General features: G+C 38.8%; 2 protein-coding genes across 4 annotated transcripts in view; one reads left to right on the top strand and one right to left on the bottom strand.

The window, feature by feature from the left end:
• The window catches only part of grem2a (gremlin 2, DAN family BMP antagonist a), a 15,790-nt gene extending 7,543 nt beyond the window's left edge, over positions 1-8,247 (top strand). For 2 of the 3 annotated variants that reach the window (XM_060879156.1, XM_060879154.1), the window contains exon 3: positions 6,404-8,247. In XM_060879156.1, coding sequence (XP_060735139.1) covers positions 6,410-6,997 — 588 coding nt within the window. In that variant the 5' untranslated portion in view covers positions 6,404-6,409 and the 3' untranslated portion in view covers positions 6,998-8,247. The remainder of the gene's footprint in view (positions 1-6,403) is intronic. The other variant, XM_060879155.1, reaches the window with a different exon arrangement.
• A 2,805-nt stretch (positions 8,248-11,052) lies between these two features.
• fmn2a (formin 2a) overlaps positions 11,053-16,835 on the bottom strand; it is a 51,572-nt gene continuing 45,789 nt past the window's right edge. Inside the window, exons 14-17 of the mRNA XM_060878934.1 lie at positions 15,280-15,331; positions 14,669-14,818; positions 13,577-13,658; positions 11,053-11,532 (exon numbers count right to left, since the gene is read on the bottom strand). Coding sequence (XP_060734917.1) covers positions 11,506-11,532; positions 13,577-13,658; positions 14,669-14,818; positions 15,280-15,331 — 311 coding nt within the window. The 3' untranslated portion in view covers positions 11,053-11,505. The remainder of the gene's footprint in view (positions 11,533-13,576; positions 13,659-14,668; positions 14,819-15,279; positions 15,332-16,835) is intronic.

Raw genomic sequence — 16,835 nt, 5'->3', positions numbered from 1 at the left:
TTCTTTCTTTCTTTCTTTCTTTCTTTCTTTCTTTCTTTCTTTCTTTCTTTCTTTCTTCCATCTACCTGTTCTTTCTTTCTTCCATCTACCTGTTCTTTCTTTCGTCCGTTCTTTCTTTCTTTCTTTCTTTCTTTCTTTCTTTCTTTCTTTCTTTCTTTCTTTCTTTCTTCCATCTACCTGTTCTTTCTTTCTTTCTTTCTTTCTTTCTTTCTTTCTTTCTTTCTTTCTTTCTTCCATCTACCTGTTCTTTCTTTCTTCCATCTACCTGTTCTTTCTTTCGTCCGTTCTTTCTTTCTTTCTTTCTTTCTTTCTTTCTTTCTTTCTTCCTTTCTTTCTTTCTTTCTTTCTTTCTTTCTTTCTTTCTTTCTTTCTTTCTTTCTTTCTTTCTTTCTTCCATCTACCTGTTCTTTCTTTCTTCCATCTACCTGTTCTTTCTTTCTTTCTTTCTTTCTTTCTTTCTTTCTTTCTTTCTTTCTTTCTTTCTTCCATCTACCTGTTCTTTCTTTCTTTCTTTCTTTCTTTCTTTCTTTCTTTCTTTCTTTCTTCCATCTACCTGTTCTTTCTTTCTTCCATCTACCTGTTCTTTCTTTCTTTCTTTCTTTCTTTCTTTCTTTCTTTCTTTCTTTCTTTCTTTCTTTCTTTCTTCCATCTACCTGTTCTTTCTTTCTTTCTTTCTTTCTTTCTTTCTTTCTTTCTTTCTTCCATCTACCTGTTCTTTCTTTCTTCCATCTACCTGTTCTTTCTTTCTTCCATCTACCTGTTCTTTCTTTCTTTCTTTCTTTCTTTCTTTCTTTCTTTCTTTCTTTCTTTCTTTCTTTCTTTCTTTCTTCCATCTACCTGTTCTTTCTTTCTTCCATCTACCTGTTCTTTCTTTCTTTCTTTCTTTCTTCCATCTACCTGTTCTTTCTTTCTTTCTTTCTTTCTTTCTTTCTTTCTTTCTTTCTTTCTTCCATCTACCTGTTCTTTCTTTCTTCCATCTACCTGTTCTTTCTTTCTTCCATCTACCTGTTCTTTCTTTCTTTCTTTCTTTCTTTCTTTCTTTCTTTCTTTCTTTCTTTCTTTCTTTCTTCCATCTACCTGTTCTTTCTTTCTTTCTTTCTTTCTTTCTTTCTTTCTTTCTTTCTTTCTTTCTTTCTTTCTTTCTTTCCTTACTTCGCCACATTACAATTTAACCTATTCGGCTTTTCAGACCAAGCCGTGCCCCCGAAACCCCTCACTTTTCTAGAAACTTCTTCTCCCTTCTTCGCTGTTGATGCTGTAAGGTGTGTGTCCTCAGCAAACCTTACATTTTTGTGATAAGCGTGAGACTCGGTCGGCCACGTGGGCATCGGCACTAGTCGGAGCAACATCCCTAAGAGGCGGTAATTACATGGTGGAAGGATTAACTCTAACCCTTGTTGATGTTTTTTTTTTTTTTTTTCCATCGGTTGCTAATTCAGTTTGTTATTTTCCTGCATGTGTGTACACATACTTGTTGAAAAGCACTCAAGTGCTCATACCACTTACTTGCGGTTTTGCTTCAAAGTGTTTTTAACGTTCTCCCTGCATGTGTTATGCCAGTAATAGGAGCTGGGAGGTGCTAACTCGCATGCTGGTACAGTATCAGCTCTCGGAGATGTGGGTTGTGCGCACGTGTGGAGGACATGCTGGTATTTGAGGCTTGTGGTTTCCGAGCTGTAAAAAGTCAAACGGTTCCTGGTAATGAATTTCCGTTGGGTTTGTGCTTAGCACCGCATGTGTTTATTATCATGGCTCGTTTAAATAGAGGAGATTGCTTAGTTCACTTTGATTTTTCTTCTGACTCTATTGAGTCATTCTAAATTTTCCAACAGCCCTATGAACAAACACACAGCAAAGTCTGCAGCCTTAGACAAATACGAGCCTTCATCTCCATCTCCAACCATTAGACCCTATGACCTCTGAAATGCACCTACAATTCATTTATTAGACTCGAACTATTCAAAGAACCTCATTTTTTTCTAGATTTGTGTCCACATACGGTAGATCCTGTCCAGGTCGTAGGAAGATGCTAACAAAGTCGCACCTCAAATTATGTAAATGAACTTAATAGAATAGAATAGAATAGAATAGAATGGGGCATGAAAGCCTTTATTATTGCCACATTTACATTACAGCACAGTGGAATTCTTTTCTTCACATACCCCAACTGAGGAGGTTGGGGTCAGAGTGCAGGGGCAGCTATGATACAGCGCCCCTGGAGCAGGGAGGGTTAAGGGCCTTGCTCAAGGGCCCAGCAGTGGTAGCTTGGCTGTGCCGGGCCTTGAACACCGATCCTCTGATCAACAACCCAGAGCCTTAACCAGTTGCGCCATCACTGCCCTAACTTAATAGATTGCTAACATTGTTAACATCGTTTAACACACCAGTAACACATTATAAATTCATTTTAATAATAAAGCAAAGAATCCAAATAATTAACACACCGGCATGAACCAATGCAACACCTTAATAAACGTTTGTGTTTGTTCTCTGAAAAAGATGAGAGTTTATTAAATGATAAATGTTTGTTAAATTTATTAATTCTCATTTTTGACATAGAATATTTAATAACGTTCGTTGTTACTTGACTAATATTACCAATGATCTTTTTATGGTAACGTTAAGTAGGAAATAAACAACAAGAACAAGAAGGTGTGCTGTTATAAGAAATATAAAGAGATGATTTTTTTGAGTTTTTGTGAACGTTGATTCAAAAATGCTGAATTTTGCTGCAGCTTTTTCAATTTTGTTTCCCTAAAACTGCACACACGTGTTCTTCTTATAAACTCCACTGAAGTCATCTGGAATGACTTTCTATGAGAGCTGTATTCTTGCACACGTGAACGGAAGAGGATTTTGGACGAATGCTGTGATGATGTTGTGATGGATTTTGGGCGAACACGTGTTGTGATGATGTCACATGACGCGCCTTGGCTTGAATCTGGGGAAAATCTGTGGCGATTCTGAAAAAATTAAAGCTCTGAGATTTCAACGTGTGAAATAGATTTACGGTATTTAGCAGACACCTTTACTCATCTTATTTTATTCAACTGAGCTTTTGAGGTTTAAGGGCCTTGCTCAGGGGCCCAGTACAGGCACCTTGGTGTACCTGGGATTCAAACTCATGACCTTGCAATCTGTCCTCCAACACCTTACCTTAACCACATCCCAAAATGACATGTGACCCACATGACATCATGCCCCTGAGTACACTAACAGCATGTGGTAGACGCTCTTATAACTTACATTACATTATTACCGCATTTTATACAACTAAGCCATTGAGGGTTAAGATTCTTGATCAGGGGCCCGGTAATGGCCCTTGGTGGACTTGGGATTCAAACTCGCAACCTCACAATCAGTACTTCAACACCTTATCTATAGGCTACCAAAGCCTGGAGCTAGTGGTATTCCATGTCAGGGTCTTGAGGTGATGTCATGAGGTTGAATATTTTCCAATAATAACACAACCACCGTGTTTATGTATCAGTGACATACTACGTATGTGATAGATAGATAGATAGATAGATAGATAGATAGATAGATAGATAGATAGATAGATAGATAGATAGATAGATAGATAGAAAGAGGGAGATAGATAGATAGATAGATAGATAGATAGATAGATAGATAGATAGATAGATAGATAGATAGATAGATAGATAGATAGATGATAGATAGATAGATAGATAGATAGATAGATAGATAGATAGATAGATAGATAGATAGATAGATAGATAGATAGATAGATAGATAGATAGATGGCTGGAAGGATGTGATAGATAGATAGATAGATAGATAGATAGATAGATAGATAGATAGATAGATAGATAGATAGATAGATGGCTGGAAGGATGTGATAGATAGATAGATAGATAGATAGATAGATAGATAGATAGATAGATAGATAGATAGATAGATAGATAGATAGATAGATAGATAGATGGCTGGAAGGATGTGATAGATAGATAGATAGATAGATAGATAGATAGATAGATAGATAGATAGATAGATAGATAGATAGATAAAACGCCTTCTGAGTATAACATTAACATGATGACATTAATAAAACGACTTAGTCATAATGTAAGAAGTTTCTGAGATATTAAAAGATCAGAGGAAGAACCAAGCTGAGCACAAACAAGCATGAGAGTTGGTATTTTTCTAAATCAATGCTAGATTTTTCTTCTTCTGCATCTTCTTCTTCTTCTTCTTCTTCTTAATTTTCTTTATATTATTAGTATTTTTTCCAAAACCTTTTCCATATTCATTTCCAGTCTTCACTCCACGTACTGAACAGTTTGACTTCAATCTGAATGACTTTCTCTGAAGGAGTTCCATACAGTTGTAAAATGACTTGATAAAACCAAGCGCAAGAGCTAATTAACCTATAAAAAGTCTATAAAAGACCCCCAGTGTCTCGCTGTGGTTAGTGCGTGTAAGGAGTCACTGCTAAACTTCCCACGTCCGGCTCTAAATCCCTTCATATGGCTCTCTCTCTCTCTCTCTCTCTCTCTCTCTCTCTCTTTCTTTCTCTCAGACTGTTTACACGTCCATGGCGTATTTCGACGCTGATGTAAGCAAAACTCTAATTATTTTTCCCTTTCACGCCACAGACAGAAAAGCCCACTTCCTGCTGATCTCACGGTTCCGAGGCTGCTTTGCTTTGATGGGTGCTCATGTTTATTGGCACAGGGAACTCTGGGACTTCCGAGGGAGTAAACAGCAGTAATGCTGACTGAGCCATGGAATGGTGGAACGAAGACGCAGCTGATTAATATGCCACCGACTCACGCATTAGACTTAAACTATCGGATGCTGATGTGATTCAGGACAGGAAGATTTTACCCAGAGACATTTTATGATGGATCAAAACATGCTTACAGTAAGCTGGCCTCGTGGGGTTTAATAATGGGATCGTGGCTGATTGATTTGCTTTCAAACGACGTTCCAGGATATCAAGCTACAAGCGCTAAATCTTACGAGTTTCTTACTTATACCTGTCTATTTCGATTTCATACAAAATAATTAATATTTATGCGCAGGTACATAAAAAAATGCTAATGCTACCGGAAGCATAAATACTAACCATGATGATTCTCTTGTCCAGCAACAACAACAAAATTAAATAATTCTAATATATACATAATTATGGGGGGGCACGGTGGCTTAGTGGTTAGCACGTTCGCCTCACACCTCCAGAGTTGGGGGTTCGATTCCCGCCTCCGCCTTGTGTGTGTGGAGTTTGCATGTTCTCCCCATGCCTCGGGGGTTTCCTCCGGGTACTCCGGTTTCCTCCCCCGGTCCAAAGACATGCATGGTAGGTTGATTGGCATCTCTGGAAAATTGTCCGTAGTGTGTGATTGCGTGAGGGAATGAGAGTGTGTGTGTGCCCTGTGATGGGTTGGCACTCCGTCCAGGGTGTATCCTGCCCTGATGCCCGATGACGCCTGAGATAGGCACAGGCTCCCCGTGACCCGAGGTAGTTCGGATAAGCGGTAGAAGATGAATGAATGAATGAATGAATATACAGAATTATATACAGAATTATCATCTTTTGGGTTAAGTTAAGAAAGAAAAGAAAAAAAAAGGTAGACGAATGTGGAAAAAAAAAAATCAACTAATGTGTGGTGTGATGAAGGTACCGTATCTTCTACCAAAGCTTTATTCTATTATTCTACTGAATTATTCTATTTTATTACCATTATTCTATTCAATTTCTATTCATTTTTATTTTGACTAGTGATTTTAACAATAGACATTTTTCCAAAGCAGTTTTAAAAGAATATAAATATTCAGAATAAAAATGACATTTTCTAATATATTTATCCCTTTATCACTTTTTTTTTATTTATTTAATTTATTTTTCCATAACGAGCAAGCTAGAGGCAACTGTGCTGAGGAAAACGCTGTTCTCTTTGTTGAATTACAATAATTAATGAATTAATTAATTTACAATAATTATTATTTAAGATCTTTCTCTGCTGATATAGAAAATGAATTTTGACCTTTGGACCAATCAGAATTGAGAAAACAACAACAATCTGGTTTAAATGGTGAAGTTTTTATTTACTTGCTGATAAATGGAGTCTGATGAATCCTAATTGGCGATGTGTTCCACATGTTTGGTGCGTCGAAGCAAAAAGCCACTTCACCACAATTCTTTAAGGATTATTTGTGGGATATGGAGGAGCTTAGCGCTGAAAGAGAAGGTTTTTGTTGTTATGTAGTTTATCAGACAAGTCTTCAGAGAAGTACGAGTGTGTTATTCCATTAGGAGATTAAAAAATAAGTAATAAAATGTTTTATTGAATTCTAAAAGAAGGATCTCAGTGACTGTTTCATGCTATGAAAGTATTAAAAACGCTTCTGTGAGGTTCTTATGGCTTTTTCTCTGTTTCAGAGTAGAATGTTCTGGAAACTGGCCTTACCTGCCATTCTGGCCTGCACCCTCTGTGCATCCATGGAAACCAAGAAGCCCCGTCCAAGAGGCTCCATCCCGTCCCCTTACAAGCTCAAAGGTAATGAGCTGCTTTCTTCATCCTCCATCACCCACTCATCTCTGCCTGAGCAACCTCCCTCCAAACGGCACAAAGGCAAACAGGAAATGCTGCTGTCGAGTCAGGAGGCACTGGTGGTGACTGAGAGAAAGTACCTAAAGAGTGACTGGTGTAAGACCCAACCACTGAGGCAGACTGTTAGCCTGGAAGGATGCGTGAGCCAAACCATCATCAACCACTTCTGTTACGGCCAGTGCAATTCTTTTTACATCCCACGCCATCTGGCCCCCGGAAACGGACGTCATGGCCGCAAGCGGGCGGCAAAATCCAACCACGGTGCCTCCTTCCAGTCCTGCGCTTTCTGCAAACCTCACCGGATCTCCACGCTAACCGTACGGCTTCACTGTCCAAGCTTACAGCCACCGTACCGGCATCGGAAGGTCCAGCGCATTAAGGAGTGCAGGTGCATGTCGGTTAGCGTCAATGACACCCACTGACCAAAAGGAGGGTCGTGTCAAATGGTTCTCGATACACCAAACAAACTGAGCCTGTTGTTACTGTAGTGAATGGACATGCTATAGCTTAAAACATGTCTAAGAGATGCACCAAAGATACCTTGAACTGAAATGGATGTAATTCAGTCAGGAAATGGATTTGAAGAATGGACGAGAAGACGCAATATTTACACTCAGTAAGAATGATTACGCGTAATGAGGCGTTAACAGTTTGTAAAAACATTTACATTTACATCATTTGCTAGACGCCCTTATCCAGAGCGACTTACATTATCTCATTTTTACATAGCTGAACAATTGAGGGTTATGAGCCTTGCTCAGGGGCCCAACAGTGGCAGCTTGGCAGACCTGGGATTGAACTCACAACCTTCCAATTGGTAGCCCAACACCTTAACCACTAGGCTACCATATGACCCCAAAAAACATTACTGTAGCAGATGCTGTGGTCTCAAGCGACTTACACCAGAGCTGAGAAGAGTAAGAGTTTTGTTCAAGGATCCAAACGTTCAACATGGATACAACCTTCCAATCAGTAGTCATAACTCCTGAGCTTTAGTCCTTACAACCAGCTTGGACAATTTAGCACTGATTGTTTACTGGTGTCATGGTAAATCCTAAAATTTGGTGAAGTACATTATCTGACTTTGGGATTTCAAGATTTCAAGTTATTGATACATATAAACCCCAAAAAAATAGCTCGGATCTGCCGGTCGTACCACTTCCTGGTCATGTGAACTCACCTTGTTCATCTTATATTAGTGCTACATATTTTCTAATCAATTCAAACCAACAGAAGTCAGGTCAAGGCTCTTAGCAAACTGATGTCACAGCATCATAACATCTGTACTTTGGCGACATAAATAAATGTTATAAACGTACGGATTTCACGATACAGGGTCCCGACGGACATACTGTAGCTGTGTAACTGAAAACGCCTGGACAAGACCCTGTCCGTCATACCACTACTTGGCACCTTGAACTGATTCTGGGGCCTGACTGTCAATGTGAATATTGTGCACCAATATGATCTATCAGACATTTTAAAAATAAATAAATAAATAAATAAAATGACAGTTGCTGAAAAAATAATAGCAATACTGGTACACATATATCTTGGAGTTTATTATAGTTATTATTTACTACAAAGTACAAATATATTCATAAATCTTTATATAATACATCTGTCATTGTATTTTGTACAAAGAACTGTATGTAAAAACAAGTAAAAACAAACCTGAATTTATTGACACAGTATTCTGCTCAGTTTGTTGTTTGACTCCATTAAGTATAAACTACAGGACAATAACAGGACTAGAACACAACAGAAAATGCAAACAATAACAGTGCCAACGTCATTCGATTACGTTCCTACTGCATTTGATTCAGAGCCTACAAAATTTGATTCGATACCTACAGCATTCGATTCGGTGCCTACTCTCTTTCTACTGTCGGCATTTCCAGTTAGGGGTCGCCATAGTTTCCACCTAACTCTATCCTCAGCATCCTCTACTCTCACACCAATTACCTTCATGTCCTTATCCATATATGTCCTCTTTGACCTTCCTCTTGACCTCTTACCTGGCAGCTCCATCTCCAACATCATTCTACCAATATAACCATCTCCTTCCTCTACATGTCCAAACCATCTCAATCTAGTCTCTCTGACTAAATTAAAATCCTACTGAGTTCAATTCAGTACCTACTAAATTCGATCCAATACCTACAGGATTCAATTCAGTGCATACTGCGTTTGATTCAGTTCCTACTAAATTTGATTCAATACGTACATCATTCGATTTAGTGCCAATAAATTCGATTCAATACCTACGGGATTCAGTTCAGTCCCTCCTTTTCTCGATTCAATTTCAACTGCATTTAATTCAGTTCCTACTGTTTTTGATTTGGTTACTACTAAATTTGATTTAATATTTACAGAATTCGATTCAGTGCCTACTAAATTTAATCATTTAATGCCTACAGGATTCAGTTCAGTGCCTGCTGCATTTGATTCAGTTTCTATTGTATTTGATTCAATCCTAATTAAATTACATCCTACATTCTAAATTTAATTCAATATCTACAGCATTCAAGACCTACTACATTGAATTACGTTCCAACTGCATTCGATTCAGTACCTACTGCATTTGATTCAGTGCCTAATGCATTCGATTCAGTCAGTCCTTTTGCATTATTGGACACTGCAGAATCTCAGGGGAAGCAGTAGATCATCCATCATTCAGTTAATCAGTGTGGAATCGTGTATTTAATACAAAAATATTAAAGCATTAGAGACATAATTGCAGAAATGATGTTTTCATATTTCTATCAAACTCTTTTGAATCATCGGGTCTGCTGTGTATTCAAGACATAAGTGAATAAATAAATAAATAAATAAAAAAGCTAAGAAAATTAGGCTAGAAAAAACAGGCCTCATTAAAACCATTTAATAAAATGAATACAGTGTAATCAAAAATGTTCACAGGGTTCTAGAAAACATTTCTTATCGAAATGCCAAGCATGTGATATTTACATCATGTTAAAATGCAACAGGCATAATTATGTATTTTTAAGAGAAAGAAACGTTTCGAAAGAAAGACAAGAAGGACACATCCGTTTTATTTGACATTTTTAATTTGGTACAAAATTGTAAGGATGTTGTGATGATATTGTTCTGACACGAAAGCAGAGATCACATCTTAAAGAGTTTTAATCTTCTTACATTACAGCAATCTGCCTACTGTGTATAAACAACGTATTCAAGAATGATAATTATACTTGATATCATTTATCCTTGAAATCCATGAAATGAGTTAGTTCCTGTTTTATTGGACATTAAAGAAAAGCTCTGAGCGTTTTTTTTCCCCTCTCTTCATGAATTAGATGCTATTGAAACAAGAGGATTGATATAAACCTGTGATCCGAATACAGCAGCTTTACAGTTAGCGTTGCTTTTATAGAAAAAACGAATCAACATCTTCTGGCCAATCAGATTTGAGGATTTGACAGCACTGTGGGATAACATGCATAACGCTTAGAATTCAGCATATAATAAAAATAATCCGTTCATTCGTAAGGTTTTTTCTCGTAAGGTTTTTTTCCAGTATGATAGACATCGACACATCCACCGTCATGTTTAGGACTAGTGAGGTGTAGGATTTCTATTGATTTGATAAAGTGATAATTGTAATGATTGTTTTTGTCATGAACGCAGAATAAAACAGACCCAAATGCAGGATAGCAAAAATAAATGGGGTTTAATAACAAAAAGACACGAAACATAACACAGACTAGCGACAGGACAACAGGACAAAACAACAGTAGATTCCACACTGCACAAGGCAACGCGGCACAGTTAAATAGACAAACTATAATGACAATGGGAAACGGGTGTGTGGAAACGGGAGGAGCAGACAAAGGCGGGGCAGACACGTGACGAGGAACATAAACAATTTGTTTAAAAATTCTGTTTGAATATTTAGGTTCAAACAACCCCGTTGTTCGTAACAGAGCTTTTCACACTGTGCTAATTTTCACACTGCTCTCAAAACTTATCTCCACTGTTACCCCCCAGGTGAGGAATGTTTCACACTTCTGTGATGGAAATAAGGTTACGAAGTACGTCCTTTTCTCTTTCAGGGTTATGAAACCCTGCTCTGAAGTGAAGAGTCAACACCGCCTTTACACTGTTAACTCCACGTCGTGGTGTCAAACCTGTACAGTGTGAAACGATGTTGTGTTACAGCTACTCGCTTAGCAACAGACACCAGAAACTGCTACCTAACAGACATCAGAAACTGCTAACACATATTTTTTACTCCTATTCTTAATCATTCTTGCTAATCTCACCTGAAAGTCATCCGATTAGTTTTAGACTAACGTCCCTATAATCCATTTTTCAGACAATATGACAATTAGTGTTTTGTTTAAAAGCGCTTCTACAATAATGGAAGTGCTACTTAAATAACTAGCAGCTTCAGATTGGAAGTTTGTTGCTAAACAACTAGCTGTAACTCCACATCATGGTGTTGAGCGTCTACAGTGCCAAACGATGTGGCGTTAATATCTGTTAATAAACAGTACGTGTCAAACGCCTACAGCATCAAAAAATGTTGCGTTAAAGCTACTAGCTTAGCAACAGACACCCAAACACTCGAAGGACTTCCAGGTGAGATTAGTAAGACCTGGAGTAAAACATAATACCTTATTTTATGAACACTTAACACTATGACAGATATTTTTATTGTCTATCATAAATAGCAAACTTCTAGTTAACAATTTCAGAAGAAACAAAACATTACATGCTTTCTCAGAGAAATAATACAGTAAATCATAGTTCATTGCTACTTTAGTTGATATAAAATGACTAGACAGTGTTTCTCATTTCGGTTTGGCTTGACTGCTGATTCATTTCAACAGCTAATGATTTAGCTCAGCATGCGTTTAATCAGGAGTATAAGAGGACAAAGAATGTTTAACAGCACCGCAAATCTTCAGATCTTCTGCCCCAGTTTGGCTTTCTGTCAAAGAACAGAAACGACTCTGATGCGTTATTTGTATTTAGCAACAGAAGAAAAGATGAGCATCTGTGATTAATGATCATTAAAACTTTTTTGGAAAATTTGTTGCAAGTTTCTCAAAAGCAGGTCATGGAGAGTCACGGTGTTTACTCGCTCCCATCTGCACGGATGAATCTGAGTGCAAAAGTTTGCGTACCCTTACTCTGAAATGATAACAAGACGTTGACTTTGTAATGTTCAAGAATATAATATGGTTTCATAAATGACTGGGCCAAAGAGTCAACAGTGAACAATGCTGATGAATGTGGAATAATGCCATGTTAGAACCCTACACACCAGGCAGAAAAAGGGATGAATAGATATAAACCCAAATCCAACACCAGAGTTGTGAATTAGCATAATCCAGCCATTGTGATAATTGGGTATTAGCATAAATTATACAATTTAGCCTGTGTAGTATCGGTATCTACCACTTAACCACTTAAGTAAACCACTTAACCGCGTTAGCAGGATGTAGTCACAGGACCGGTAACTGCTTAAACATATACATGGATGATGCTGATAGGGAACCTGTGTGGAGAATGAAAGGTGAGCACCAATGCTAGGTGAAAAAACTAACAAAGCAAGTTTTTACTGTAGAAAACAGAAAACTACCACTCATGACCCTATACAGTAGTTGACAATGCTAATAAGGCTAGCAAAAGACAGGTGATTGTTATAACCTGTAAGGTTGGCAGGGGTGTCTTGGCTTTCAGTAGACTCAATGAAAACCTTCACTGACCATTTTATACTCCACTCTGGGTCTCCCTGCTGTTCCATCTCCAAGTTTTGTCGCTTCCAACCCAAGATGACATAATCACTGGGTGGAATTATAAAGCAAGGACAGATGCTAGTACTAAGAGCTTAGAATGGTGATGCATTTCATGTTTTTGGTTATGACAGTTCTAGTTTCGGGGGGCACGGTGGCTTAGTGGTTAGCATGTTTGCTTCACACCTCCAGGGTTGGGGGTTCGATTCCCACCTCCACCTTGTGTGTGTGGAGTTTGCATGTTCTCCCCGTGCCTCGGGGGGTTTCCTCCCCTCCGGGTACTCCGGTTTCCTCCCCCAGTCCAAAGACATGCATGGTAGGTTGATTGGCATCTCTGGAAAATTGTCCGTAGTGTGTGATTGCGTGAGTGAATGAGAGTGTGTGTGTGCCCTGCGATGGGTTGGCACTCCGTCCAGGGTGTATCCTGTCTTGATGCCCGATGACGCCTGAGATAGGCACAGGCTCCCCGTGACCCGAGGTAGTTCAGATAAGCGGTAGAAAATGAATGAATGAGTTCTAGTTTTGAACTTTATCTGTACCGACTACAAGCTTGATTTATCCTGCGTTTTGTTTTGGCTTCTTTGACTGTACATAATTACCATGTATGTATCGGAAGTACCGTTTATGCTGGGAATGGGTTTCACAAAACTAATAAGCGAGCCGGAGGTGATGGTGGTGAGGAAAAACTCTGTCAAACCACAGACACAACACTAATTCACTCATGCTAAAGTCTTTAAATGATGGCTGATCAAAATGATGGCTGATTATATTGGCCTCAGTGCACTCATGAGCTTCACACATTTACTTGTACCTGAAGAGTAGGCAAACTTTTGCAATCCATTGTACACCTCAACTTTTTTTGTAATGAAATAAAACCAAATTATGAAAAATTTAAACACAAATCAACATAAATTGTGAGTTGTAGCTGAAAAGGTGCCACAGCAAAACATTAGCATTACATCGCCATTGCTTACATCACGTTCCCATGACACTGCTTATAGACGGACATCATCAGCTAAATGCCTTGTAATATTTGTAGATATTACACACCACACTTAACACACTCTGGGGGATATTTAGTAATATGTTAAATCAAACAGCTCCATTATAGTCTTTGTTCAAGGTCAAGCTAAAGGCAGCAATGTAATGTATTTCATTAGCAAAATCTAGCACAGTTCACAATTTCCTAAATAATAATAATAATAATAAAAAAATTAAAAAAAAAAAGTCGCTCACCATCCCGGAGGCGTGTTTGGGTTTGACGTTGTAGGCGGTTTTTTCTCGTGTTTGTCTGATCGTCTCTTCAGCTGCATTTAACCTGAAAATGCAGAAAACTTAAACTTTTAATTCCGAAACTTTTCACATTTCAACTGGTTTCTTTTTTCATTTCTGTTAAAGAACCAACCCTATCTCTTAACACCTAACCCCAACCCCTAATGATAACTCTAACCCTAACCCTAATGCTTAACCTTAAAGGTGGGGTGATACACGATGTTGGAGAAATGCTTCAGAAAACTGAGTCGGGCCGACAAACAAAACAAACGTGTAGCCAATGAGCAGAAAGGGGCGTGTCTTGTCAATATGCGAAGGAGAGAGTGTTCAGTGTGCATGTGTGACATTAGCAGAAAGGGGCGTGTCTTGTCAATATGCGGAGGAGAGAGTGTTCAGTGCGCATGTGTGACATTAGCAGAAAGGGGCGTGTCTTGTCAATATGCGGCGGAGATAAGGCAAGAAGTAGGACCCGTGTTAATATAGGATCAGCTTTCCAGCGCTGGAGAGAACTGAACGTCTTCTGCGTGAAACGGAGCTAAACCTTTCACGGTACAACACACAGTACTACACAAACATTTGTGTTACCATAGTATTACTCATCGAGTTCATTCATTGATAAAAATACCCCCTCGGCCAGCTGCCCCAGCAGGTTCCGCCATAATAGTTGCCTGGGTTACGTATGTATGTGTGGGGCGGAGCTATCAAAACAGGGGTGCCACCCATTTGGGTTAGGGGCGTGTTTGTTTTTACCGAATTTCAAATGTCAATATTGGCTTTCAAACATCGTGCACCGCACCTTTAACCCCTAACCCTGATGTGTAAAATTTTTGTATTACAACACAATCCACACTCATCATCACATCTAACCACTGTACTGTATTTACATGATCATATCAGTCAGACTGTAGCTCTATACAAATACAACATTTTTATTTCTATACGCTTTACAGATAGAAAAGCGTATAGAAATAAAAATGTTGTATTTGTATAGATTGTATTTGTATAGTACTAATTTATTTGATCTTTTTATGGAGCTCAACAGGCAGCGGGACCCACCGTTCCTTCAGCAGAAGTTTGTTCTCTTTTTTCCACAGGTCTTTAAAGTCAGAGGAGAACTCGACCCACACGGAGAAGAACGTGTTTGGGGAAACCTCCTTCTCTTCTCCTTTAGGTTTGACTGAGAAAAATGCACTCAGCTCCAGGAAGCTGGAAAACATCCAAAAAGCACTTTAGTTGAAAAAAAAAACCTGAACACGACATTCCTCACATTACCGGTTTTATAAAACCGTATAAGGGAAACTTTAACATGTGAACTGATTTCAAGAATTTAGTTCAAGTTCAGCTTGTGCTTTATTGCCACAAGGAAAATGATGAACGAGTGACGATGGCAAAGAGGCTGAGCCACGATAACTGTTTATTTGAAAAGCAATTAAACTTACTGAAAAAAATATATGAGAAACTAATAAACTCGTTTGTAATAAATGACAGTTATGGAAAAAAAGATTGAAGAGACGGTACTGTCTAGTTAAACTTTTTTGAACACGATGTAGGCAATCGGTTGGATGTTGAATCTATAAAATAAGATAAAATCCAAATAAAAAGCTGTTCACTACAAATTGACACTTATAACACCACCATTACACACACAGACCATGAGGTGTGTGTACCTTTTCTGTGTCTCAGTGAGCTCTTTGTCCTGAGACTCCAGCTCAGTTCTGGCTGTGAGAGAGAAAGAGAGAGAGAGAGAGAGAGAGAGAGTAAAGAGAAATATCAATTTTAATATTTTTACTACTACTGCTGCTTTTTCATGTCAAGTCTTTTCTTGTCATTTTAACCATACATAGCTGACGCAGTACATAGTGAATTGAAACAGCGTTCCTCCAGGACCATGGTGCTACAGAGAACAACATAGAGCTAAGGACTTAACGTAAGTTGTCCTAGCCACATAAAGTGCATTGGGTATAACCTAGTGCAAATAGTGCGAGACAAAAGACAGTGCAAACAAACAATACAAAACATTACAAGACAAATACAGAAAAAATAGCACCAATCAGTGCTAGTAGGAGGAGTAGGAGGAGGAGTAGGACTAGGGATAGAATTAGGAAGAATAGTAGGAGTTGGAGGAGGAGAACGAGGAGAAGAACAAGCAGGAGGAGGAGAACTAGTAGGAGTAGAAGTAGAAAGAGGAGAAGGTGGAGGAGGAGAAGGAGGAGGACTACTGTAGTAGTAGGAGTAGAAGTAGGAAGAGGAGAAGAAGGAGGAGGAGAACAAGGAGGAGTAGGACTAGTAGTAGTAGAAGTAGGAAGAGGAGAAGGAGGAGGACTAGTAGTAGGAGTAGAAGTAGGAAGAGGAGAAGAAGGAGGAGGAGAACAAGGAGGAGGAGTAGGACTAGTAGTAGAAGTAGGAAGAGGAGAAGGAGGATGAGTAGTAGGAGTAGAAGTAGGAAGAGGAGGAGGAGGAGGAGAAGGATTAGTAGGAGGAGGAGGAGGAGGAGGAGAAGGATTAGTAGGACTAGTAGTAGGAGTAGAAGTAGGAAGAGGAGGAGGAGAAGGATTAGTAGGAAGAGGAGGAGAAGGAGGAGGAGTAGAAGGATTAGTAGTACTAGTAGTAGGAGTAGAAGTAGGAAGAGGAGGAGGAGGAGGAGGAGTAGAAGGATTAGTAGGACTAGTAGTAGGAGTAGAAGTAGGAAGAGGAGGAGGAGGAGGAGGAGTAGAAGGATTAGTAGGACTAGTAGTAGGAGTAGAAGTAAGAAGAGGAGGAGGAGGAGGAGGAGGAGTAGAAGGATTAGTAGGACTAGTAGTAGGAGTAGAAATAGGACTATTAGTAATAGTAGTAGTAGGAGTAGTACAACAAGCAGTGGTGGCTCAAGTGATTAAGGCTCTATGTGGGATACGTGAAGGAAGAACGTCACTGTGCTATAATGTAAATGTGACAAACAAATGCTTCTCTTTATTCTATACTACTAATAATAATGGTTTAAAAAAAACTTGGAATATTCTAGCTTCAATTCCATCCTGTCAGTTCTTTTAGGGGTTCAGGAAGAGTGCCAATAATTCAAGACTTGACAGTCTGTTAATCAGCAAAGTCTGTTTTGGTCTTTCAAAACATTATATTTCAAAACATAAAGATAATCTGTTAGCTGTTTGATTTCCTGTCCTTTGGCCTCACCCAGTACTCTACGCTTGAACTGTACCACATGTGCAGTTCTTACCACTTAAAGTTT

The sequence above is a fragment of the Tachysurus vachellii genome, chromosome 10 (assembly GCF_030014155.1).
Source record: "Tachysurus vachellii isolate PV-2020 chromosome 10, HZAU_Pvac_v1, whole genome shotgun sequence".
NCBI classification, from domain to species: domain Eukaryota; kingdom Metazoa; phylum Chordata; class Actinopteri; order Siluriformes; family Bagridae; genus Tachysurus; species Tachysurus vachellii.
This window is presented reverse-complemented; position numbering and strand designations above follow the sequence as displayed.